Source organism: Zosterops lateralis (assembly GCF_965231275.1).
Source record: "Zosterops lateralis genome assembly, chromosome: 3".
In the NCBI taxonomy this organism is placed as follows: Eukaryota; Metazoa; Chordata; class Aves; order Passeriformes; family Zosteropidae; genus Zosterops; species Zosterops lateralis.
Genome location: NC_139764.1, coordinates 28816460 through 28844251, shown reverse-complemented (window position 1 = coordinate 28844251; position 27792 = coordinate 28816460). Strand labels below are relative to the sequence as shown.

General features: G+C 43.9%; 2 protein-coding genes across 3 annotated transcripts in view; one reads left to right on the top strand and one right to left on the bottom strand.

The window, feature by feature from the left end:
• The window catches only part of RBKS (ribokinase), a 71732-nt gene extending 69544 nt beyond the window's left edge, over window positions 1–2188 (top strand). For both annotated transcript variants that reach the window (XM_083857088.1, XM_083857087.1), the window contains one exon: window positions 963–2188. In XM_083857088.1, coding sequence (XP_083713214.1) covers window positions 963–1136 — 174 coding nt within the window. In that variant the 3' untranslated portion in view covers window positions 1137–2188. The remainder of the gene's footprint in view (window positions 1–962) is intronic.
• Window positions 2123–8316, bottom strand: MRPL33 (mitochondrial ribosomal protein L33). Its single transcript, XM_083857093.1, has 4 exons — window positions 8221–8316; window positions 7306–7324; window positions 4578–4684; window positions 2123–2431 (listed from the first exon to the last, which is right to left on the bottom strand). Exons 1-4 carry the CDS (start codon window positions 8240–8242, stop codon window positions 2382–2384), a joined length of 198 nt encoding a protein of 65 aa, XP_083713219.1. The 5' UTR covers window positions 8243–8316; the 3' UTR covers window positions 2123–2381.
• Between the last annotated feature and the right edge of the window lie 19476 nt (window positions 8317–27792).

Here is a 27792-nt window from a genome sequence, read left to right as displayed (position 1 = left end):
GTGGACTGAAAGGAGCAAATCAAGTTAAACATGACCATCAATCAAGTTAAATTTTGCCAGTTGCTGGGGACACTTCATAGCACTGAGCATCACTAAACAACAGTTATTGTTAAAAAGCACTTGGGAGGCAAACAGCTGTCACTCCCTGCTAACCAGAGCACAACCAGCAGTATCTGGGCAACAGGGTCAGAGCAAGCTGGGGTATGGCTGATGCCCATGTGAGACAGATGTACTCCATGCCTCCCGAGGGCTCCCACGGGGCAGGCAGGGTGTGGCTTGGGAACCATGGGTAGCTCAAGACAGCCATGGCTGGCAGAGCTCCCAGTGAATGTCACTGTCCTCATCCTGCATGGTACAACTCAGCACAGGTGGCAAAGCTTGCCCCAGGAATGAGTGATTTATGTGATAGACATAATGATATTTTTTAATGACACTGGGACATTTGAATAAACAACAGCTGAGTTCTGGAAGTGTCAAAACATATCCCTCTGCAACTAGGAATTTACGGACACCACAAGCCACATGGCTTATTTTTTTCCCCTTTTCTCTGCCCTTTCTACCACTGACCTTTATAAAAAACAGAAGTTAAATAAGAGAAAAATAGCTTTAATGAAACATCCAGGTTGAGAAATCAAAATCAGACACTTCAACAACAGGAAGTTTCAAAAGCAGTGTTTATAACAGCATCTTCCTGAGCTGTGGCACACTTGCTTTGCTTTTTCTTTAAGTTTTAAGCCATATTATAGTGTGACCCTTGACTCAGCAGCTGGGCACAGGGATAGTATTGTGGCATTAGTTTAACTTTGCAAAATTTCCTAGCCATAGAAAAGTGTATTGAACTCAACCCCTGAACAATTTCCTGACCCCTGCAATCAGTGCTACAACTTGTGTGTTTCCGGTAAAGGCATCTGAATTGTTTCCCTGTGCAAATACACTTCACCTTGTTTGTTATTTTATTCTAGGGCGCTGGAGACAGTTTTGTGGGAGCACTGGCCTTCTACCTGGCCTACTATCCCAAGTTATCCATGGAGGAAATGATCAGGAAGTCCAACTGCGTCGCATCAGTGAGCGTCCAGGCACCGGGGACACAATCTTCATATCCTTACAGGAAGGACTTGCCTCAGGACCTTTTCTAATTGATTTTCTAGCTCACTGTACTGATTTTATCTCATACCAGACAGCATTATTCTCCTGACTGCACTGAGATTCTCCTCTGCTGACTGGAAAGGCCAGGAGAGTCTCTGTGCTTATTTCAGGAATCCTGTGTGTTCCTGTTGTACAGCAGTAAGATGGGGTGGGGGTGGTGGGTCTTTCAAACACAGCACAGCAGGTCTCTGGCCCCACACAACCCTGTGGCCGTCCCACAGTGCGCTCTACTGAATGAACTACATGAAGTTTACAGCAAAACACCTGGAGGGTATTGGGCTCCTGGCAGTATTTTTACTTGATTTTATCAGAACTTTTGATGTGAAATGGCAGCACATGAAGCAGAGCTTTAGCTTTGAGACTCCAGCTTCAGTGCTCAAACACCAGGGCCAGTGTTTGGCTCACAACAGAACCCCGTACATTGAACCTGTGCCCGTCTATGCCCACGTGCCTCAGGTGTGGCACTGCACTCTGTGCTTCCCCACACTCAGGAAGGTCCTTCTAACTAAAAATAGGACAAGACTGCTCCTGAGGTGAACTTTGAAAAATGTTTCTAGCCATATTGCTCTAAATACAGGCTAGCTAATTAAGGAAAAAAAAACTCACAAGAACATCAGAGAATTACAATGTCTGTTTTCTTCATGTTTGACAAAAACCCAGGAAAAAAACCCGCATCCTACTAACCTGGCTGAAAATAATACAGGCCCTTAACTATGGTAATAGCTTATCCAAAAACTCATCTAGGTTCCCATTTCTTTCCTCAGAAGGAGCTGGTGCAATATTACCCCTCCAAGTAATGACACCAGCTTGTGACCACTACTGTCGCATTTGTGGCTGGTAGGTTAGAAAAACTTGCAGTCTTGCCATTGAATTCCTGCTGTGGAAAATGTTAATTTTTATTGCTTTATAAAACAATAGTTCCTTTGAAGATTACAGCCTCTTTCACAATAGAAAACACAGACAATGGGATTTTCTATTTAATTTTTTTTTAATTGAGCACTGTAAAAATAACTCGAAAGATAAATAAATGTTACTGTGATGATCTATGTCCAGACATTAAGAATTTTCTCTCTCTACATTGTTTTGTTCACAATGGCCTTCAAATCACAGGAGACGGTGATCCTAGTTCATTTCCTCTTTTTTCAGCCCATGTTGCTGGATTTCTGAATCGGTGTTCACCCCATCCTCCCCCCAGACCATCCTCTTCTCATGTATAAATCAAGTCCAGTCATTGTTCACACAGAACGGATTTTTCTCTTCTCTGTGAAGAGGACACGTTGTTTTGCTACAGGAAAAAAAAAAAAAAAGAGAAAAAAAATCCGTTAGAAGCTTGAAGTGTTAAAATTCAATTCAATTCAACCAGCCCACGTTCCTTTTCTCCTGGCTGCCTTCACGGCTTAAATGAGTGTGGAGCAACTGACTGGCACAGCACTGTTGTTAACCAACTCTTGAAGGAGTTTAGTGGTGCTTTCACTTTACCACATGTAATTTTTAGTTCCTAAGATGTCCACTTTACCTCTGTGAGAATAAGTATCAGGATGGAAGTGACTGAAAACACTCAACAGCTGCTCTGTGTGTGACTATTCTGAGTCACAGCTGTTCAATGCAGGGACAAAAATAGGTTCTTTCTGCTTTCTACTACTCTTCAACTCCAGAGCCCAAACAACTACAGATGATGAGCTGGATTCAGTTGGCCTCACAGGCTGACTGAGAAGTTAACCAATTGTCCTTCTCATCTCTCAGCGAGGCACAAAATGACCACAATGACTGATGCGGGTGTTTGCAAAAAAAAACAAACCTGCAGGGGCAAGTTAAGCTTAGTCAATACATTAATAAAAAAACAAAAAATACAAAATAAATCAAAGCAAAGCTTTACAGTGAAATTTGAAAATCAACACTTTGGTTAGTTTCATTATATGGATTCCTTTGAAAGCTATGCAAGAGCAATCCACACAACAAAATCTCTTCTTCCACAAAAAAGTTTCGTTTTAAGAAATACTGCAGATAGTACAGATTCTGTTGCTGCAGTTGGGAGGTAGTGAAACTTGGGCAATCCTGCCACTACTTCACTAAAAAGCTTCATTCTGTGGATGTCCCAGGTTTCTGAGAAGTACAAAACATAAGGTGAAAACACATGCCAAGTGAAAATGCTTCCTAACATATTCCTGATGTGAGTTGTTATCTAGACTCAAATTTACTTCCCTTCACACATGCAACACTTTCTCACATCAATTTCTCACTTGTGTTCTACTACAGGCTACAAAGATCAAAGCTTTCTTCAGCAACCTACTACATGTTCTATCTGAGTTCTTCTCTTTCTTCACTTCCCTACAAGTTGCAAAGCTTCTGGAGGATCACTCTGTACAATGTTTCAATGCAATAATTTATTTTTCTTATTCAAGGATATAATCCCAGAGATCTCCAATTCCCCTTCTGTGTGGAATTCAAAAGGAAAGCCAAAACCACTGTCACCTTTGGTAACAGCATATAGCTTCTCTGGTGGTTTCTCTCACCTCTCAAAGCTCCTGTACTGTTAACTCTGAGAATTAAAAGGTAGTTCTCTAAGAAGAATATAACATTTTAAGAAAAAATAAGCTTGAATCATGTAACTGCTGGCCATGCATTATCTACTTAGAGCTGCTTAATAAATTTCTTGTATTCTACAACTTTAAATAAGCCTTTTATGCATTAGCTACACCATGTTATTTCTAATATGGTTTGGTTTAAATTCTAAGTTTAGCCACACTAAGCTTTTTAACATTAAATTCAGCTATTTAATGCTTACGACAGAAACTTGAACCCTTAAACACCTTTCAAAATGCTGGGTGAGCAAAAGGCCGTTTGGCAGGTGCTATAACCTGTCCAACAAATCAGATTCTTAAACTGAGAAAATCTGCAAGGACCAGGGGAACATAAAAGAATCCACAAACTGCCATCTGGAGAGTGATATCATTTGTGGAACTGGAAGAATCTGTGCCTATTTCTTTAGAAGAAAAAGTCCATTTTGTAAGAGGTGGTTAAAATTTCTGGTCTAGAGCTTCCATGGCATCTTAAAAGAACCCTTCTGTTGATGCATGCTTTGAGCCTGCTTGTTGGAGGTAGCACAGTCTAGCAAACCACACAAAGAAACAGAATGAAAGAACTCCTGTGTCACTTGACTTCGCCAGTGACATGTGGCATGGCTGTCATCAAAGTCTCTGATGTGTCAGGCAAGTCATTACTTTGTTTCACTGCCACAATCTGTAAAATGAGGGTAACATTTACTTCCCACTGGAATGTCATGAAGAACAGCAACCCTACAGTCACTTGAGTATGAAACATGTTATGACATATTCTGCTTAGATGGGAAAAACCCTGTTGCATTCAAATCTTTTCCCCCCCAGAGTCAGAGAAGCTCACACAAAGCAGGCTGACTTCTTCCCCAAGCTTACCGATGGGATCGTATCTCAGCAAGACCAGTTTTTCCTGCAGTCGGAGTCTCCTGATGTTGAAGCAGTAGCCTGTCTCCGCAGCGCTCTTCATCCTCACCAGAATGTACCTAAAGTCACAAGGGGTGTCTCTGTGTCAGTGCACAGGCACTCAGTGAGGGCCCACCACATCTGCCAGGGCACGGGATGAGCTTTCAGCACACACAGTTTGACACAATCAATCACATAAGACACTTAATTTCAACTTCAGGGATGGGAGTATCAAAACTATGTATGCTCAACTTTTAACACAAACACTAAACCATAAGCTCCAGCATCAAGTTTAAATAAATAATTCCTCAACAGGATACAAGCCTAGATAGAAGTAGCTCCTCCAAAAAACAGTGAGGTGGGAGGAATAAAAACAGGAGAGGAAAAAAAAAAAAAAAGGAAAATCAGCATACAATTGAGTCACTATGGCCTAAAAACTAAGGGCAAGAGAGGAAGGATGATGGTAGTTAAAGATGTTCAGGCTGTAGATAGCACTGTATCACAGACTATCACTTCCTCATGCAGAGGGGAAGCTAAGCAGATAGGCTGGCACAAGAGGCTTGCAAAAGGAGAAGCGGAACCCCTTGGCACCATCCATCCTGCTAAGATACAGAGCTTGAAATTAGCCCAACCATGGGAACCCCCTTCCCCACTGGAGGGCTCTCGGTTTGTGGGGCAGGCTGGCAGCAACCGCGGTGTCAAGGGAGCAGGAGACTGAGGAAGCTGCTCCACACCCCCAGTCTGGAAGCATGCCAAGATCCAAGCAACTTCCCACAAAGAGGGCATCTTCTGAAGTTTCAAAAACATGTAAAACCCTTTAACCAGTCTGTAAATTACATCTTTCTCTTCCATTTCAATGAAGGATGGATACACCTCTGCATGTGGGCATTCAGTTCACTTTCCATTTTCCTGTATTTTCCTGTTTCTAACACAAAATGGTCTGTCAAAATTAACTCGTTCCTCCTCACTTGTTCAGCTCTGACCGATGTACTTCCTTAAGCTCCTCCTTTTCAGCTTTGCAATCTAATTTACTATTGAGTTCAAAATAAAGAGAAAGACACTGGATTCCAGCAGACAACTGGCCGAGCATATTCTTGGGATTATCCCTGCTCGTTGTCCTCTCCTGTATGTACACTACTGCAGGTGTGCTGTGAAGCTTCAGTAACCACAAAGACTCCTTTCCCTATATCTCACCCACTTCCTCAAAGCCTCTGTGCAGTTTCCCCTTTCTGGGGGAATCAGTGGCATCACCATGACCAGGCCTTGTAATTCTTGTGCACCACATTTGAGGCTAAGCTCATTCCAAATACACCTTGCTCAAAAAAATGACTCCCCTGTTAAGAAATGTAACAAGGATCTGAGCCAGAAAGCAACACTAACAACACAGAAAGCTGTTGGGGCACAGGAAGAAACCCAAGGTGAGTGGAGAAGGATAAATAATATAAGAACATATTCCCAGAGTGCATATGGGACTGTAAAAGAACAGAAAGAAACATTGGGATAAAAAATAAAAGGAAGTGTGTGGTAGAAATCCCTATATCAACATTAGTTACACCACTTTAAAAAGCTACTTTTTCACCTTGCAGAAACCTCCTGGTTTGCTGTGTTTGTTTTTATGAACAGATAACAGCTGAACAATGAGATGTCAAACTGCTCTCTGTCAGACACATATTTGGGAAGTGCTTTCTTAATTTAAAAGCCTGACAATTGTGCAGAAATTCTGTAGCGGAAAAATCTGCTGAAATGTGGCAAGTGCTTGGCACTGGCTCTGCTGGGGGCAGATTCTTAAAAAAAATAAAATACAGGAAATGTACTGAAGGCCCTGATCCCAGGCCTGTGTAGTACCAAGTATAATACACTCACACAGAATGCAACTTCTGGGAACGGGAAGGCAGGAATGTGTTCCCATAAATGTACCACTTTAGCCTCTTGGATTTCTCTAGCTAATTTTCTTACAAACAGCATTTTGGATCCAAGTCAGTTTCTCCACATGATCTTGTTTCCTTGTGCCATATTGTAAGGGTACTGGTGTGCTCAAAGTGCATATTCCTTCCTTTTCAACCCTTAACACACTATCAGCTTTCTTTACAGGCCAGAGGACTGTGACTAATTTTCTTCCAGAGCCCACTAACATTTCTGCTGAGTTGGACTATAGAGCAAACTAAGATGCCCAGAGCACTGACTGCACTCCATCCATTCCTCCCATATAAACTCAGGAATATACTAAGCCTAGAAGTGTTCTGCACTCTGGCTATGGGGAAGTTTCATGGCACCTGCCCAAATTCCACACGACAGACAACAAAGACCCACGCTGCACCTTAGTTTACTCTCCTCAGCTAAAAAGGTATGACAGGTGAACAACAGGAAAAATACTTGGATAATTTACAGCCTCTCTTTAATCACAGAGCACAGAGGTGTGCTTCCCCCTGTGCAGGGTGCTTTGGAGATTACTGCTGAGCTTAATCCAGCAGCCCATAGGACAAAACCCGCCTTTGCTGCAAGTTCAGAACCCATGGCAGAGTTTCACACCATCCTGTACTTACCTGTAAGAAGACAGACATATAGAATGGCTGAGAGGAGGCAGCTAGACTCAAGGACTGCAATTCTCTAAGGCATATTTAAAAAATCTAGAGGAGCTTAACACTTCACAAAGATACAACATACCAATAATCAAAAACTGATAAGGACAACCATCACTTACTTAGATTTGCTCTTGGCCACTGGGTTGGTTGTTTGTTTTTGTTTGTTTTTTTTTTGCAGCATGAAGAAGAGAAAAACAGAAGAAACAGTTACCATTTTATCTTGTTTCCTTTATATGCAATATTTAAAGATTAAGTGTTTTCTATGGCCTAACTTTGCTAAAGCCCCAGAGAGTTTTATTGTCATGATAAAGTCCCACTTATTCTTCCATGTGCTGTTGGTTCCTGCTTTTTCTGCCACTATGTCACCTTTACAAGTGCCTGTGCAAATGCAGTGCCCAGCACGACAGGCTGCACTTGCTGCACCCCCCAGATGTTCTCAGTAACTTTTCAGCTTCAGTGCTGAGTACAAATTCTCTGGGTGAATGTGAAGTCGAGACAGGTGTGAGGAACACTGCTGGGGGGAACTGCAGTGCCCAGTCTCCCGGACTTGTTCCCCCCAACTCCGGCTTCGGTTCCTCATGGTGCCAACACAAACAAGGGTTTGCGTGGCCACAGGTGCCGAGCGGGGAGCCCTTCTCGGCCGAGCCCGACTTTGGGTTCGCTCATCTAACCCACAGCACAGCATGAAACGGCCTGAATTATTGCTGTCACCTCACTGAATTTAAAGTAATCATAAATCTGCAGCACAAATTCAAACTCCCACTTTTTTTTTTTTTATTTATTTTTTTTTTTTTTAATCTATATTGTGTCTGTGTAAACTCTGATTAGGTCACCCTGAGCCTCCTCCGGGGCACGCCGGGAGGCCCCGCGGCCCAAGGAGAGGAAGGGCCGGGAAGGGCCGGGAAAGTCGCGGCGGCGGTGCCGCCACTGGGGAGCCCGCCCGCCCCCACAGCCCCCCCACGGCCACCACCAGGGCCACCACCAGGGCCACCATCGCCGTCACCGCCCGGCCCCGCCGCGCCCGCGCCACTCACGGGCCGCCGCCGTCAGGAACATCGCGCCGGGCCCGCGGCCGCCCCGCCCCGCCCCTTCCGCCGCCACAAGCGCGTCCGGGGCCGGGCCAGAGGGGCCGGGCCAGAGGGGCCGCACCGCCCGGGGAGAGCCCGCCCCGCTACCGGGACTGGGACAGCGCCGGGGAGCGGGACCGGGGAGTCCGGGATGCTCTTGTGGTGTCCTGGGCTGCACCCAGCACAGCCCGTGGCCAGCAGGCCGAGGGAGGTGGGCCTGCCCCTCCGCCCAGCCCTGGCGAGGCCGCACATTCAGTGCTGTGTCCGCTCTGGGCTCCTCATAGTGAGGAGACATGGAGCTGTGGGACAGTGCCATGGGGAGGGCAACAGAGATGATGGAGGGGCTGGAGCATCTCTGTTGTGAATAAAGGCTGTGGAAGCTGGGCCCATTTAATCCAGAGAAGAAAAATGTGAGAGGGGTGTCACTAGTGTATGTAAATATCTCAAAGGCGGGTGCCAAGAGGCTGTGCCCAGCCACAGGATAAGGTGCAGGGGCCATGAGCTAAAACAAAAGAAGTTCCACCTCAACGTGAGGAAGAATTTCTTTATATTGAGTGTCAGAGAACTGGAACAGGCTGCCCAGGGATGTTGTGGAGTCTCCCTCTCTGGAGAGATTCAAAATCTTCCTGGATGTGGGATGTGTTCTGAGTAATCCGCTCTAGGTGACTCTGCCTTGGCAGGAGGTTGGATAAATGGTCTCCTGATGCCCCTTCAGACCCTGACAGTTCTGTGATCTCCCCACGCAGGCCTGTCCCGGCACATGCCTGTCCCTGTGTCTGGCAGTGGCTGATGGCAGTGGCTGATGGCAGCAGGGCCACTGCAGAGGGGACGTGCTGGCCCTGATGGCCCCACAGCCTGTTCCCTCTGCCTGGCAGCACATCCGTGTTCTGTCCCACTCCATGGGATCAAACAGCTGTTTGGGCCAGGAGGGACCTCAAAGATCATCTTGTCCCAACTCCCTCCCGTGGGCAGGGACACCTCTCACTAGACCAGGAGCTCTCAGCCCCAACCAACTTGCACATGGCTCTGTCACACACTTCTCTTCAACTAAGAGCTCCAAGCCCTTCTCCTCAGGGCTGCTCTCAATCTATTCTCTCATCCTTCAGTGCATTTTAGGCATTGGAATAGGCTGCCAAGGGAGATGCTGGAGTCACCATCCCTGGAGGTGTTTAAGAGGTGTCTGGATGTGGTGCAGGGGGAATATACTAAATCTAGATTAGAGGTTATAGTGATGGTACTGGGTTGATGGACTAGATAATCTTAAAGGTCTCTTCCAACTCTGATGATGTTATAATCTGCTGACTTCTGCCTGCCTTTGTTCTCTTTTTTATAAAAAAAGGAGGTATTGCTATGTTGTGAAAGTCCCCAAATCATTAAGCAACTAAACCTGTCAGTGTTAATAAGATACTGTACAAAAGCCATGGGCAGGGAGGCTCAAGGCAGGCACCAAAGCAAGTCTTCATATTCCTCTGACCTGTTAGATAATGAAATGTAATATATTACCCTCTGAAAAATTCACAGAAGGTCTGTGGCTTACTCTGCTTCCATCAGTTAGGTAAACTGTTATTGATGGAATTCAAGTCCTTGAATATTTAGCCATTACTAAGGCAATAAAAATTGTAGCTTGACATATTTAGATGAAAAACAAGACTTAGAATGTATAATAACATACAGTTAATTTTATATTCTATGGCATAAAAACAAGTGGCTGGCCCTATAAAAGACTGGAGCAAAATGACATCTCCAGGAAAACACTGCTGCTTGTGTCAAGTGTTTACTTGTGACATGTTGTTCCTTTATTCAATTCAATTATTTCCAGATACTTCCTCTTAATGATACAATGTTTCAGTCTTTACTATGTGGCCTTCAAAAGTATAAATCTAGTACTTACATAATCTGCCCATGAATATCAGAGTGAGAACTTGAAAACATTCAAGAAGATAAAATGTGAGTGCTGTAAGACTCCTTCTCTTTGATCTGCGTTATTGCCTCAGTCAGAGCACAGACTGAAAAGAAATGGGATTGCCAACCTCCTGACTTCACTGCCAGGAATATAAATCAACATTAAAGATGATTTCTAAATGAAATAGCAAGTTAAACATTTGTAGAAACACATCATCAAATAGAGGTTACTGCCTCTTTTTAAACCTCTTGCCTGTTGGCAAAAAAAGAAAACTGTTCCAGTGACATTTTTTTTCTGCTCTGCTGTGACAAGGGCTGCATAAATATAGACACTGTGGATTAGAATAGACTTCGACAGTCTTCAACTTTCTTTATAGCAGCCTCTTCTGTAGACGGTTTTCAATAGCTATGGGTAAAACCCAGGAAGTCTGAAACTGGTATGGCAAGGTGTTGACAGTGTCACATGCCCCTGATGGCAACAGTCATAGCTGACCTTGAGGAAAAGTTATCCTGGCTGGAGGAAAGGAGAGAGAGTGAGAATTTCTGACCCTGGCTCCAATTCAGGATTGGCATGTGGGCTAGGATAAGTCACGTTCTTTGAGATCTTCGATGGCATGTTTAGTTCAAATGCAGATTTTTCCTTCAACTTTGCCTAAAGAAAGCAAGGAGTGTGATGAACTGTAATGCCAGCCTAGATAATTCTGGTACTTGCTTAAAGAGTAGTCACTCATGACTCCAGCAGAGAAGTTGCTGGTGCCAAACTGATCAATGTCACTCAGAATCAAACATAGGGTGGGTTTTTATCTCGCTAGAAAAACAACAATTTGTCATGGTATAATCTAACTGATTCTTTCCCATTTTATGCTTTATATTCTAGGCTGAGCCCTCCTTCACCTCCAGGAAGTGAGGAGATGGCTGCTCCCTGCCAAGAAAGTGCAGCCAGGTTTCTGGCACGCACTGAGCAGGCAAAGGGCTGCTGTCTGAGGTTGGCGAGGGTGAGGCTTCTTCAAAAGCACGCGGCGCCTCCAGTCAGTCAGCGCCTGAAAAAGTCACAGAAGGGGAGAGGGGGGCAGCAGATGAAATGTTTGCAAGGTAAATATTCTCTTGGCACTAGATTTTCTACGTGAGTTGCTGTAATTAACGCATACAAAATCCAAGGCTGGATTCTCTGGAAACAAGAGAATAACACTAAAGCCTGCGAAAAGCTCCACGTGTCCTTCCTGGTTTCCCACAAAAAATAGGCAAACAGTTAACTAAGCCAAAAAAATGCAGACAGATTGGTGGACATAACTTTTAAACAGCCAGGCTACTTTCTCCTTCCTTCTTGCTTTCCCTTTCTCAGCATGGTACCACTTAGCAGCGTTCTGCTGTCCGCAGTGTTAAACAAACACTCATGGGCACTATTGTGCAGATCACTCATCCCGGATAACAGATGGATTTTTACATTCTTTCTGCATATCTGAATCCATTATCCCAATAGGGCCAGAAGAAAGTGGGCATTAGCTTAATGCAGTTCTGAAAGAGGAACTGTTCAGGTCAGGAGAGCAGGAATTATGGAAAGAGCCATCTGAAGTGCCAAATCACTTTGAGCCAGTGACTAAATCCATTTCAGCTGCTGGTCTGTTTGAAGTGAGCTAGAAATGACCTTTAGCCTAATTCTTAGGTGTGACAATCTCAGAAAAGGTGGAAAAGCAATGGGCTTGGTTGGTTCCCTTCTTACCTCCAGAACTTAGTCCCTCTAGATCAGATGTGGGGCACTCTGGTGTGATTAGGGCACAGCTCTGTTTTCAGGCATTTACCTGTACCCTGCTTATTCCTTCCAGAGCTCTGGTCTCTGGTTCTGTTCTGGAGCTCCTTTCCCCTGCGCTGACGTCATTCATGTGTAAGGGGGGAAGAACAAAGACAGCACTCGCCTGTTTCTTGTGTGATTTTTCAATACCAATTTCCCAATCCCGGCATCCAAAGTAACAACATCCTTTCAAGCCGCCCCCTCTTGAAATGCCACTGTAGTCAAACAGCTGCAAATCAAAACACCTTGTAAACAAGTGACTGAAATCCCGTGGGATGCCCGAGGGCTTGGGCACGTCTCAGAGTGATTATAGTTCCTGCTATACAAATTGGAGTCCGTGTAGCACAGTTTGTGCCAGCTCTGAGCTCTTGCTTTTTATTTTTAGCCCTGTTTGTCCAGGGGTTCTCATAATAAAAAGAATGACGTTCAGTATCAGTGACACACAGATAAAATTAGATAGTAGCCGGAAGTGATCCTACAACTAATCCTCCCCATTTTTTCCACAAGCTTTGGGATCCTGTGGGCCTCAAGGACAGCTTTTCTCTGTGTGAATTTCACTTCCCATCAGCAGGCAGCTGAAGAATTGAGCTTGCACAGGACTTGTGTGCAAAAGGAATGAATGCCATTGTCAGTGCTTATGCCAACAGCTGGGACCATCTGGGACACCAAAGACAACAGTGTCTAGATGTGTACAGCTGATCAGAGGTTGTTTTTAGCAACCCTTGAAACCTTCTTCCCTTTTTGGGGCAACAGAACAATGTTTTTGCCTTCCATGCATGGAGTTTTGTGTACAGAACAGCTTAAGTCATCAGGGCTCAGTCCTGGAAATGATTAGTCCCCCAGACATAAGATACCCACACTGATGCTGAAGATATTATTCCTTTCTTTGGAGGAAGCTGCCTAGGGGAAAGAACAGATAGGAGATGCATTAACTTACATGTCTAAAGTAAACCTTCTCTCAGGTGAGCAGGATCAGTTCTTGTTTGTTTTGGTGCATTTTTTTTCCCCCTTCTAAAGTTTGGATTGCTTTTGTTTTTACTATACTGTAAGAGACAAAATACAAGAGGTTAACTGGTCAGCAGATGTTCTGGAATGGCTTAGAAACATTGAATTCAATCAGGCAATATACCTAGTGCACCTTCAAAGGACGGTGCAACTGTTTGCTGTGTAACACAAAGGACTTAGCTGTGGATTAGGGAAAAGAAAGACTGTATCAAAATCAAAGCTGTGAACCTGCAAGGCCAAGTACTTCTAAGCAGGGTAGGTAAAGGCAAAGGGAGAGGATAATTACGTAATGTGACCATAGTGTGACACAGATAGGGAATGAATTTTTTTTTCCTCCTGTAGCTTATTGGAGGAGAATGGGTCAAGTGTCTGGACTTGGTTCTTTTTATGTCCAAAATCTACTCTATAATGAATTGTATCACTCGCATGGCTCTTTGGCAAGATGAAATCTTTAGCTTCAAGCCAGAGTTAACAACAGCTGTAAGGGAAAAGAAAACAGGTGGTTCAAGGGTACAAGTGGATCTAGAGAACCACAAGGATACAGCTTTCTGCATCCCATGGCCTCCCTAAAGACTTTCTCACTTGAAGGAAGGTTACAGGGTTCAAAGCTGTTTCTCAAGTGCAGCTATGTAGCATTGCCTTGATGTCATGCAGTATTATAAACAGGTTATTATTTCATTCAGTGTTTTGGGAAATGATGAGACTGGAACAATACACCCACAGCAGTTCCCTCCCTTATCCCAGCAGACTCTTTAGTGAATTACTTATGAGCTGTACCTCACTAACTGATGTCTGTCTGTCTGCCCATCTATGTCTGGAAATAGTGTGTCTCTGAGGAATTTCAGGTAGGAATATTGTGGATTTTGTGAAGGGCAGAGAGCTGGGAAGGAGGAGAGGGACATAAATTTGCAGTGTCTTGTGGTTTGATAGATATTTGATTTATGAACATTTGGCTGAGAAGGCCCCAGGGCTTCATAGCTGCAAGCACTGAATGCATCATCGCTCCCTTTTCCACGCTTTTGTGCTTCTGAAGGCAGTCACTCCTTTACACCTGATGGGATAGCAGAAAAACAGAGTTAAGCAGGGCAGTGTTCCATTCATTTCTGTCTGCTTAACTCAGGTTCAAGCTAGACCTGGGATGAATACTTAAAAACATAGGAATCATCACAAAGGAGCAAGTACTAGAAATGAGGTTCAGCAGGAATGTATGTAGAAATCTGAAGGCTTAGGCTCTTGCATAACTGTCTCTGGCTAGTTCCCTAAACCCTTTTCTTCTGTAGTCTCCCTAGACCCATTTTACTGAAAAACATACAAGCAATTTGAAAGCCCTAATGACGCACAATGTGTGTTCCTTGACTTTTGCACAATCTCTGTAAAGACTGTCTTTCCTCTTTCTATTTCATAAGCACTGACCATTTGGCCTTGCCCTGTCATCCCCAAATAGAAAGAAATAGTCTTCCTCCTAAAGAGGGGAGGCAGTCCACTAGGTTAAGAAGATAAAAACTGTAACAATATTCATAGGTGACCTGTTGCAAAGGTTTTGTTGACCAGTAAAGATATATGTACATTTCAGTCACTTTTTAGCCCATGTTATATTCTACTAGATCAAATAATGTAAATGTAGCTCAAGTTATCTTTCTGGAAATATTCCTTGTCAGAAAAAGAACAAGCTATTTCCCCACATCATTATATAGACCAAGATATTCTTAAACTGCCCACAAAACAAAACTGAATCACATGGTTTCCCCAGAAGTTATCCTAACCAAAGGAATTAGAAAAACTATTTACCTCCCTTTTCTCCCCAACTCTCACAATGGACTCTAACCCACCATTACAGGAAAAACTGCTGTTCCCAATTGTATAGATCAGTAAGAGTCTAGGTGTTGCTCCCTAAATGTGACTGGTCCCATAACTCTAGCCCAGATCTTTAAGGCTGCCTTGCTATCTCATCCAACTTAGTCTGTGTCCAAAGGGCATAGTTGCCTAAAAATCAGATATGTAAATATGATGAAGACATGGCCCATAGCATCTGACCTTAGATAAATTCCTGTCCAAATATTCTGCCTGCTCATGTGACCCAGTCCATACTGGGATATGACTGGTGGACTGATATTCCCAGCCCTGCCCTGCATTAGCTTCTGATGACCTTCTGATGACCTAGTTCTGGGTAACTGAAGATCTCACCTCTTTCTCAGCACAAAAAAATACTCTTGCATCATTTTGAAATCCTCTTGCTTCCACTGAAGAGTTCACATAAACCACTACTGTCTGTAGTGACCTCGTGCTTGCATGTAAAATCATGGTCAGGGCATTTCATGCTAGCAGTAAACCAGAAGAATTTACTGGAATGGGATTAATTTTTTTTCAGTGTGTCTGCAGAGCCAAATCAATTCTAAGAGTTTTCTGAGCTGCTGAACAACCAGAGGCAATCATTGCACTTTTCTGCTGCCAGTTGCAGCCTTTTACCTCTTCTAGGCAGGAACTGTCTTCTACTCTGTATCTGTACAACTGCCAGTGTGGTGGGGTGGCACCTCACTGAACCCTCTGCATCAATAGGATGGCTTTGGTGAGCTTCCACTTGCAGGACAGCCAGCAGGACACTCCTCCAGCTGCCCTCCTGCCTGCAGTACCTGTGGGTGAAATTGAGGCAAACACACTTGAGTTAGACATGCATCTGACGCCAAGTGCATCTGGCAACTGCTCTGGCACTGCAGAGGACTGCCCCAGGATTTCTAGTTATTTTTAATTCAGCATCGGATTGGACCCAGTTGCTTCTGGTTAGAGATCTTTTTGCAATAACAAACTAAGATTACATGAAGAGCTTAAAAAAGAATTTCACCCCTCCAGGGATAAATTACTTCCACTTATATACAACTGTCATATCTTTAAAGGGTAAACCCAGAAAGCTAACACTGAAAAATACAACTCTACAACCGAGATTATCTGCCTGCCTTCTCTAGGCAATCATGTCTCATATCTAGAAGGTCTTTCATAGCAAAACCCAAAATTCAAGCTAAGTAGATAGAAGATTTATGTACAGAGCAGGAAACAACAGCTTGGGAGGAGGTGTATTTGATTGCTGGAGCCAGTTACAAAGAGAAATCTCAAACACCATACGACTGCTTTTCCATAGCATCTCACGTCTGGTAAAACCACTCCATGCTCACCCAGACTTTGCAAACTACTGCTCACCAGCTGAGAAAGGCATGGTGACGTGCATGTTATGGAAGCATCTGACACTGGCAAAGAGTTCCCTTCTATATGTAGCTCAGCACCCATTCCAGACCTTTTATAACTATTTTTCATGAAGTAATAATTGGAAAGTGGGAAGAATGAAAGCCCTCTGTACCAACTTACCTGTCCCACAGAATGCCTCCTTCTGTTCAACTCACATATAGGGAATTTAATCAGGAGCTGAGTTACACAGGAACATGAAGAAGCCACACCTTCCCTACACTTTCTGTGAATATTCCCACTCATATGATGAGAGAGCAGTCATACTTCACATAGTGGCTGTATTCAGCCCTGATTATATAGCTGGATTAATAATTGAAGCACTTAACCCCAGGGGCAAATGGATTTCCCTGAAGAACACAGACATTATGGAGAGGGGAGCTCAATATGTCAAATGTCCAGAAGTGGAAGTGCTCATGGTCCTTTGTTCAAAAATTTTCTCTTGAAGAACATTTAACTCTCTTCAGAATTATTGTCTGTTTTCCTCTAAACCCGTTTTCTATAATGGCATGGAGAAAAGTGGAAGAGGAGAAAGGAAACATGAGGAAAAGAGTAAACATTTTTCACTGGGTTGGGTTTTTTTTACATTAAAAAATCAATTAATTTACATAGAAAATTCTGCAGATTTCAGACTTTCATCCAAAAAAGGACGATTTCCATTTCTTTTTTTTTTTTTTTTTTTTTTTTTTTTTGTTCTGCCAATAGGAAATATCTCCTGTAGCATTTTTTTGTTTTCTTTTTCGTTCTTTTTATGTGAGGTCAGAACCCAGCAGCACATTGTCTTCAGAGCAGCACACTGAGACCAGTGACTAACTGGTACCTTGACAAGAGTCCTAGCCCGTTCTTCAGCCACAACTGCATCTCACATTCCCAGCTGTTGTAAATGCTTGGGTATAAACTTAGAAGCTTAAGGGGAATTTGTGTCTCCCTACTACATTCATTCACACGCAGCTACACCTCTTCCAATGAAATTCCAAGATTTAGAGAGACTGAATTGCTTTAGGCTTCACAGGTTCTTTCAGTCAGATGCAATTTGTTATTTAACCCTTTCAGGAAATTTACCAGTTGCCAATCTTGGCTTCATTTTCTCATTCTTAGAACTGCTGAGCAGAAAGGTCAAATAGTGTGAAATACAGCAAAAGCCATTTGTTTGAATCTGATTTTGTTTTTCAAGAGAGGGAACAACTTGCAATTGGCAGTGCGGTCCAGGATGCTCAGGGTTTGTAACCTTCCATAACTCTGCTGCAGTCTCTGGTTAAAAGGGAGGATGGAGTAGCTGCCTGCTCTGCTCTGTTCATTGACATCGCTTCCTATGGGGTTGTCTCTGTTCCAGAAGGAGCCTGTAACTCATGGACTGATCAGCAGAAATTAGGTTGGAGTGTCTGAGATTCTCCAGAAAACATTAATAATTTTCCAATATGACTATGGCTATCCAGAAGTCCAAAACAGTGGACAGCACACACATAGAGACCATCTTCAACTGCATTTGCACTCAGGACTCCAACCCCTTTGGAAACATGTGTGATTGCCCCATATGGATGGCTCAGAGTTGTCACTGGGGAAATGCTGCATCTCCCCAACTTCTGACTGTCCCCCGTGACATGACACCCATTCCCAGTCAGAAAGAATGAAATAGTCCTGGCAATTGTTTGGTACCAGCAGCTGAACTGTTTGGAAAATCTAGACTAAAACTCCCCAACACAAAGTCCTGGATCTTCAGCTGCATGGCTTTCTGCTGAGGTCACTGGCATCCTTGAGAGGTTTCCCACTGATTTCAGTGAGTTCTGCGGAGGAAGTTTTAGCTAAAGCAAAGCATGAAGAGGTTGGGCTGAGGTCTTAACGTGATACCATCCAACTGTAGATATTTGAAGTCCCATCCATCGCTGTAGTCAGCTAGGGGAATGTGCCACTCCAGAGAGCAGGAGAAATCATATCCGTCCATTACCAGAGAAGGTTTAGAACTGAGGTTTAGGTCTTCCAGTTAATTGCCTTACATCAGGCAGTCCTACTGTGTGGTCTCACACCGTTCATTTTCTGTGCCCCTCTTGGCATCTCAGAGGCAAGGACAGTTACATTTCCCTGCATCTCTTGGCAGCTCTGAGATAAGGACACTTTTATCTTCTTATCTTGGTGGTCTTTGCAAAGGAGAGAAGTGATTATACTTCAGCAAAGCAACCGCCCTGTCAAAGGAATGAACACAGATGGACTTCTGTCTCTTCACCCTCTCTTCTTTTCCAGTACAACCACATCACCACACTACCAACTGACTTGAGTGTCCTAACCATTGTTCATTCCTATTTATTTCAGCTCCAAGCAGTGTTTAGTCTAGAGGCTAAGAGCTCTCTGCAAGATGGGCTTCAAGTAGATACACGAAGAAAGGCAGCTGAGCAGTGGGCCTGTTTCCCTTCTAGCAGCTTTTGTTATGATTTTAGATGTGAAATCCACTGACAGGGTGGAGACTGAACTGACATGCTGAACTGCCTTGTTCACTGATTTTAAAATCTTCTTTCTTAAAATGAGTCAGACCAAACCCTTATGACATTATCCCATGATCCAAAGAGTGACTTCACATTTGGTCACAAGAAGAGCAGCATTTTAATTTTTTTTTAGCTACATGGAACTGGGAATGTTTCCGGCAGTGACTCTATACAACAAATGATATACAGTCATCACTGAAGGAACTTTCTATCTCCCTGTGTATTACCAGATCAAGCAGCCTTTTCTAGTCCTTGTTCCAGCCTTTAAAGTCAGGACACTAAATTTTTTTTAATTCTCTGCCAAAACCTATTTTTGAAGCCCTATTGCAGTAGTTGCCAGATACAAGAAGGCAAGTGCCTGCCCCCATTTGTCTAAGAGAATAAGTGAATGGGATCACACAAGCATAGACTGAATCTCCCAGATGAGACTCCCAAAGCACTGGGAAATCATTAGTGGGTTAAACCTCACAATTCCAGCCTGAGTTAGTGCTAAGTCCCTTTCACAGGTGGAAGGCACAGAAAGACAGCCATGGCAAGGGGCAAAAGGCATCTGCAAAGAGGATTTTTCTTCTTGAAGAACAAAGAGAGTGAAGGTGTGTCTTGTAAATAGTGTTTTACTCAGGTTGATGTTGTCACTAAGAGTCTTTCCATTGATCTCCTCAGTCATTGCAAACATCATAATTAGAGCCTGCTGAGTAACACTGACAAATGGTGTATCTCTCTGTTCAGCAGCTTACCTTCTTTGAGGTCTCTTCAAACCTAAATGATGCAATGAGTCTACATACAATTCTGCTGTCAGTTCTGAGTAACTTGCTCATTGGTTTAGAGATTGCGAAGTAGGAAGGGGCCACTGATATCATTAGTCTGAGCTCATGCATACCGTAAGCTGAAGTATCACACTGAATTGCTTTTTCTTGGAAATACAGAGTAACTTTCAGGGGAATTGGTGTTTGTTTTTTTTTTTTTTAAATATTGCGAATGAATGGAGAAATCTACCAGAAGCCTTACATAAACTGATTAATTACTCTCACTTCTAAAATATCAGGGTTTTTTCTAGTCAGAATTCCTCCAGTTTCAGTTATCAAACCTCTGGTTTTATGTCAGCATTAAGAGATTGTGTTCAAGTCAACCCTTCACATGATCTCTGTTTGAGCAGATTGAGCTCCTGGAGTCTTTCACTCTAAGGCATGCTTTCTAGTTTCTTAATCAGCCCAGTATCACTTCTCTGCACTTTTTCCAATGTGTTATCATCCTTCTGGAATTATTCACAAATAACCTTTTCATTAGTCAAGCCGCTCGTCAGATGGTTGAATAATATTTGCCTGATGAATTTACAGTAACCTTCCTATTGGTTGGTTGTATTATTTGTGAGTTGCTAATGTGGACAGCTGCAGAGGTCTCTTTTCTTACAGCTCCACTGGCCATGGAAGGCATTTTCATGCATGTTAGTCCTTCTTCTGGACAAGCCCCTGTGCCATCTGCCATTGATCCCAGCTGTGCCACAGGGAGACACCAGCATGCTAACTTGTAGAAATGTTCCCATGTCTCAGGGTGGAAAGGGACATAAACTCCAGCTCCTCTTAGGTTAGCTCAGCTCTTTTCCTTATTTCCAGCACATTGCCAGAATCTTTTCTTATGCAAGAAATTCTGAGAGGCGTTAGTATACATCAACTGTACTCCTGAACTGTGGACCTCCTGAAAGTAGGGGATGTGTATCACCCCAAGACATTCAAATGTCTGCTTCAACTGATGCTAGTTACTGCATCTAGTGCTTTCTAACCTCTCAGTCTCGGTGATTTGTCTTAATTACCAGGCTCTGTGGTTAGTGATTGACATGTTGGGTTATTTGTGAACAAGCAGAAGGCTGGTGTGACTTCTGGGCAAAGTTTCAATCCTGTATAAGGATGTCCTCTCTTCAGAGTGTCCTCAGCAATTCCCATCCACATTTGAATCTATGTAACAAACACACATATTTTAACAGAGTATCAAGTCCCTCTTGATTTCAAATTAACCTGGTTCCCTTCTTTTTGGCTTGCTATCATTTGCTGCAATGAAGCAGACTGTGGAATTTCCCCTTTAGCTTTTCGTTAGAAAGCCACTTGTTCAATTTCATGTTCTAGGTTTCAGCTGAGCTCTTCTTTATTGCCAGCTCATGCTTCCACTGAACACACAGCTTGGTGAAGAAATAGCCCCTTCCCTATCCTGCAGCCTGCTTCAAACAGATAGGCAATTGTGGTTGTGTTTGCTCTTGGTCTCCCTGAAGCCATTGAGGTACTGAAGCATCGACTCTCTTCCCTGCTACATGATACTCAAATACCACCAACCTTGTCCCCTCCAAACGAAAATCAGGTGATGGGAAATCTCACATCCTTGTTTCTCTCTTCCTGAAGTTTTGGACTCGTGCAAGCAGCTCTCAGTGCCATCAGTATCATGAGAAAAAAGCCTCTGCTACTTTCAGCGAGAAGATCAGAAAGCCACAGCCACCTTCAGGCTTTGATCTTTAGCCAAAGCCAACCTCCTTTGCTCTCCAGACCTTTTAGTTTTGCTTTGATAGATATAAGTGCTCTTCTGTGTTCTTTCCTTCTTTCTGCTCCCTGTTTTCACCCTCCTCACACTCCCCAGACTTGGCTGGATCATTTTCATGCCTGTAGGAAAAGGTGTGTATGAACTTCTGCTTCATAGTCACCAAGATAAGGCTGGACCAAGGGAGCCTGGATGATTTGTCCCCAGATGTTAAGACAATAGGCTTTCCTGTCAATGTTTTCCACTACAGGAGGTGATGCACACTGTCCTGGTGACTGAAAATGCCCAAGAGGGAAAGGGAAGGGCCATAGCAGACATCTGGGGCCAAAACACAGGCAATTTGTTAACCAGGTGTAGCCACAAATGAAGCTTGGAACAAGGGGACAGCAAATAGCAAAGCATTTCCATAGCAAACCATGCAAACATGCCACCTACTGGACCTGAGCTTGGAGCCTTGGGAGAGATGGGGCAGATGACACTGAAGACACAGGAAGATGAGCTTCTACACTCCACAAAGATTTATTGTAAAAGATAGTCCCTCCCTCACCTCTTCAGATCTCTGGGCTTTATGATCAGTGCCCTCAACTCTACTCTGCCAAAAGCCAAAGACAGCAAGGCAGAGGGCCTGCAGAATTTCCTGTGAATCTCTGTGAGAATAGTCTTTCTTGTTTTGCTTTGCAGAAGGAAAAATACATCAATGCAGCAAAAGTACAACCTTTTTAATGTGGAAATCTTGAGTCTGCCCTCCTCTACCAGAGCCTCCTCCATGTGATGTTGAGCAAGTAGGGCACATGCTTAAATGTACCCCCTAGTATGGGATCCTCCAGCTTCAGATGTAGTGGCCTGTGGTTAAGAGCTGCTGAGAAACCCTCAGAGTTTCAAAATATTGTATGGTCAGCACTTCTGTAGTTCTTCATGTGTCATTTTCTTGACCTCTGAGGAAACCCTGGGAGTGATGACAGAGAGGATGGTGAGCCATTTGCCCTGGATAGGGGAGGTGGTGACGTGACTCGTGACCTAACCCTAACTGCGCATCTGAAGGTAATGCAAGCCACTGCTAGTGAGCTGCAAGTGAGCTGTAAGCCCTGAGGAACTTTGTGTCCTCCAGATCTGCGGGAACTGAAGAAGGTAGATTTGAGGGGCACATCTGAAGTACTGCCATGAATCTCTCTGTGTCTCAAAGCTTTTTCAGTATGTTCACTTGAAAAATGAAAACAAAGGGAAAGAGAAACCTACCTAATACCAAGGCAGGTAAATGTTCTTTCACACTTCTTAAGTGCCTCTGAGGGCAAAGTTTTATCATTGCACAAACAGCTGCTATTTGTGTAATCCTTCCCTAACATTTATGGTGGATAACATTTACATTCCAGTTCTTCTCTAAAGCTTTGTCACAGGGATTTGGGCAGGAGTTCAAGTACCTGGCAGCTGGAACCATGCCCCTACTAAGCCACCTAAAGACTGACATTCCAGGCCTCCCCTCATGGAGAAGAGCCTTGCTCCCCTAACTGAGCTTCAGCATCCTGAGTACAAAGCCTGTCAGACTTCATTGTTAACGAATGAAGAAATAAATTTGCTCTAATTATTCTATGAAGAGCTTAGATGGAATTTTACAGGAAACAAGCTTTGTTTAGAGATTACAAGAGGAGACTCTGAGCCAGGATTCCCAGGTTTTATATCTGGTTCTGCCCCTCATTCACTGAGTAGCCCTGAATGAATGTTATATCTTGTTTTCCCCTGATCTGTAAAAAAGGGTGGTGATATCAAACTTCCTGGCATAAGTGTTTCAAGGCTTAATTAATTAACAGCAGTGAAGCAATCTGAGTTTTCTGTTGGAAGATGCCATAGTAATAATCTAATAAATATTTCTAGCTGCTTCGGTATTTGGCATTCTCATTCTTTTTCATATGTAGAAGACAGCCCTCAAAAAGAAAATAGTTTTGAATCTCCTAACTGATTACTGGGTCATAAATTCACTGAAATTTCATTTCATTTCTTCTCAGGCTGTGAAGAACAGACAGAAAAACTTCTGCTCAACTACTTGCTGGTCTAAAATTTTCAATCAATTGTTTTATGCAAACAAAGCTTTTTGCAAATTCTGTGACTTTTGTTTGAGTAGTTTGCAAATTTGCTGTGGCTTTTGTTCGAGTAGTTTCTGCTTGCAGAGTGATTGGCCAATCAGTTCACATAGTATTGTGTCTGCTCCTTAAGTGGATAATGCGCAGGCTCCCAAATGCCTTACAAAACCTTACAAATACTCAGGTTGCTCTGGTTGGAAGGGACTTTGGGAGGTCTTCAGATTAGCCTGTGGTTCAAAGAAGGAGAAGGTCAAATAAAGGATGAGGATAGGTTGCTCAGGACTTTCGATACTTGGGTACTGAAAGCCTTCAAGGATGGTGGCTGCACAACCCCTTTGGGCAGTATTTGGTTATTCTCACGGTGAAAATGCCTTTCCTTAAATCCAGCCTAAACATCTTCCATTTTAGTTAAGATCCATTATTTCTCATCCTCTCTAAGGAGAAAAGCCTGGCTCCATCTTCTTGATAATTTCCCTAGTAGAAGCTGTCAGGCTGCTGGTTGTCTCTTACAAAGTCATCTCTTCTGAGGCCAAATGAGCCCAGTTCCCTCAGCCTCTCCTCAAAGGGCTCTTGCCCTCAAACCTCTGGGTGGTGTCTGCTGAACTTGCTCCAGTGCATTCATGTGTTTCTTGTACTGGGGTTCCAACACTGGGTCTGGTACTCCAGTGCCATCTGAGTACCTAGGGAAGCTGGATAAACACATCTGTCACCCTCCTGGCTGTTCAGCCTTTGACTTCTACTGCTGCCAAGGCACACTCCTGGCTCATGCCCAGCTTGCTCTCTGCCGGGATACGCAGGCAGAGACTGGACTCCTTTTCTGGAGAGTTGCTCCTCTCCCTATCAGTCCTAGCCTGTACTGCTGCAGGGGCTCTTCCTTCTCAAGTGCAGGGTTTTGTATTTATCCTTGTTGAATTCCATAAGGTCCCTCTCAGCCTATTCCTCCATGCTGTCTAGGACCCTCTGAATGACAGCTCTGCACTCAAGCATATCAACTGCCCTCTAATACTTTGATGTTGTCTCCAAACTTGATGAACAAGCACTCCATCATCTCATCTAGACAACTGCTAAAGATGTTTAAACAGGATAGGCTCCAGGAAAGACCCCTACAGTACCCAGCTTGTTCCCAGCCTCTAAGCAGAGCATGACATCTATTTGCTCCTCTCCATGTCTGACCATCTAAACCAGTTTTTTTTACTGTCTGTTAGTCCACCCACCCAGACCATAACATCCAAACTTGAATACAAGAATGTTGTGGTAGACAGCCTAAAGCCTTGCTAAATTCATGGTAAGACGCCTGCCAAGAAATCATGTATGAATAAGAACTGCATATATTGTATTTACCTGTATGTGTGTCATGTGCAGTCTCTTATTGCAAACAGGCTTGTGAAGTACTGTGCAGTAATTGTTTAGAAGTTAGTCAGCATGGTAGTGAACTGAATTCGTGTCTTGGAATTCAGCTTCTTAACCATGTGCTCTGTTGTTTTCTACTTTATGGTTTTCTGTTTTACCTTTCACTGGGAATTTTTAAAGCAACCATCCTTGTCCTTACATCCAGCTCCAGCTATGAGTCAAATGGGTCTCTGCATTTGAGTGATGAGCTACTGCTAACCGTAAGTCATTCTCTAAAGTTTTTCCTTCCCATAACTCCAAAAGGAGTTCCAATCTTTTTAACCTCTGCATTGCCCAGTAATGTCAAACATATGGTCTACAGAAGATATGGACCACCAATAAAACCATGGGATGCTCATGGACTGAGAGAATGGATGTGAGTGAGACACTCTATGAGAACAGGATTGACTCTGTGTACTTCATGTACTCCAAACCTGTGTAGGCTTGTCAATCTAGGCAGCATGGATCTCAGGCACTGTCCACTCTGTGTAAGGCTGTAAACCAGATCTTCAGCTTCAATCATCACATCTTTGCTACTGATGTTCAGCTCTGTCCTGTCTCCATCATCTCATCTCATCTCCTGTTATTTGGAGTTCTAGTACAGGGAGTTTTCCCCCACATCTGAAAAATGGAAGCTGTGTGTGCTCATCATCTCTTCTTGCTAGAAATAGGCTTTTATTAATGAAGTTCAGAATATGCTCTGAGAGCTTCTGGGTGCAGAGTGAGGCCATGCATGGAGGAAGGGGAGATGTGGCCACTTTTTATCAGGGTTGGGGAGTTCACTCATGTGAAAACCTTCAGCTATTGAAGGAGGATGTTGCCTAAATGAGCTGCTCAGATGCAAAATTGGAGCCATCCTCTGCAGCACCTCAGTGGGTGCTGCTCAACTCGAGTGCAGCCACACTCAAGACCTTTGTTCATAATGGACAGTGCAATGTTACTTACATCATGCTGAGGCATGTACTGACCTATCCCTAGCTGGAGAGGAGACTTTCTGAACCTCTGGTTCCTCTGTTGGAGATCTCTCATCCAGGTACTGAGTGGCTAAAGTTATACACAAAGGCTGGTGGCAGAACAGCCAGGATTGGTGCCAAAAGGCAGGCCTCACCTCTCTGTACAGTCGATAAATTTCCAAAATCCCATGTTTGGGCAGTTCTTCTAGCTTCCCCTCCTTGGACAATGCTAGGTATGTAATGGTGCCTTGGGCCAGATAACTTACAGGGAATTGTTTTTTCAGACTGGCCTGTCAACTCATGTCATGTTGGGCAGTGTGCTGGAGATGCACATGTCCATGAATCAGGCAGCACTAGAGCAGTGAAATAAAGCAAGGGAAAACTACCGTATGTGAAAAATGCAGAGGCTGCTGTTTGTGTCTGACACAGCCAGTGCAGCTTGGGTGAGCGGATGGCTGGATGTTTCTTCTGGCTGATCTCCCACCCAGAGTGGACCAATGACCTTTCTTTGGGAACTACTTCCTTCCAAGAGTACTCATGTGAATGTTGTGGTAATCATTATTTCCATTTGCCAAGAAGTGCAATAACTAGCCAACTAGCCTAACCGTGGTAAAGCCCAATCCAGTGATTCCTAGTCCCCTGAATTTTCTGTGCAATTCCTTTATCAGCTCCGTAACACAGCATTGGTGACAATTAGGCAATTGCCAGAGTGGTGTAATGAGCCCTGCTGAATTTACTGCTAGACTTTAGCACCTTGTTTTCTGGCATACAGAAAATCCATTCTCTTGTGATGATCTTAACTGTAAATGTAGGTACCGCAGCCCGGTTTTTTATGCCAAGGTTATTTACCAAAATTGAGTCCTGTTGGAGTACAAAGGGAGGCGACCTCTTTGTGCAGCCTTCCTACCCATGCAAGAATGTACTTGTGTGATGTAACCACTGTGTTGAACCAGCTAAACCTCCTTCCCTCCCAGGATGGCATCTGCACCTCTAGGTCAGAGACATTGTTTTGCCAGCAGCTGAGGATGTTTCCCTGTGTGTGGGGAAAGGTCCTGCTCTTTACATGGTGGGGCCTGAAAATACTGCTCTCGTGACTGCTGTGAAGTACCTCTTGGACCTGGAGCAGTGACAGCCAGGAACTCCTGAAAAGCCACAGAGGCTTTGACATGCTGTTGACACCAGCAGGCTTGGCCTGAGATGTGTCCCACAGCCAGAGTGAGAAGATCCCTTTTGCCCTGGCCATTGGCAGTGTCTGCAACACAGCCCCATCAGTGCTGCCAGGGACACACTGCCCACCCAGGACCCATGAACTCTGATCGCTTCAGTGAAAATAATTTGGTGCAATCAGCGCAGAAGTGAGGTTTGCAGCTACCACACCCACCTCCACAGACACACGTGCTCCTGCAATCTTTGTGCCATGGTTTCAGTAAGCAGGCAGACAAGCCTGCTTGTAAGACACAGTGGCATGTCAGCCAGCGGGGATGGCTACAAATGTGGCTTTCTCCAGCTTTGCTCAGCAAGACCTCCTCCTGCTGCTTGGAACAATATGTGGTTACCACAACATGACATCTAGTTAAGAAAACAAAGCCAAGCACAATCCACCCAAACTTCAAAACTTCCCCCTTTCCTTCAACAACAGATTTTTCTTGTCAGGTTCAAATTATTTGCCAATGAGTGCTGGAAAAAGTGGTTGCTCTGTTTTGGCCTGTATTTATTTGCTGTACCAAACCAATAGAAGGTCCTTCTGGGAAATGAACATCAGGGGGTGCAAGAAAATGACATTGGCCTGGCTTAATTTACTAACTAAGGCTAGCTTCTTCAAGTGTTGGGCCACGGTGATGGGTATTTTGTACCCTTCCATTGCAGCTCCTCTTCCTGAGCTGATGTGTTCAGGCTGCATGCTGTAATTTCTGATTTTGGTGAACTGAGAGCAAAATCCCCAAAACCCACAGGCAGCATCACCCACCCTTGGTGGGCAGCTGGTTGGGTCACTGCTCTGCATCCCAACCCACAGGTGAGGTATGCTGGGAGAGCACAGAGACAGACACTTGGTGCTTGTGCTTGCTCTTACTGTTGTTTTTGAGGAAGTCTGCTACACGTTTGCAATGGAGCCAGGTAGTGGATGGATGTTGTACAGAACTTCAGTCTCCCAGTCTGTCAAGCTTGAAAGTTTTTCCAGCTTTCAATTTTGT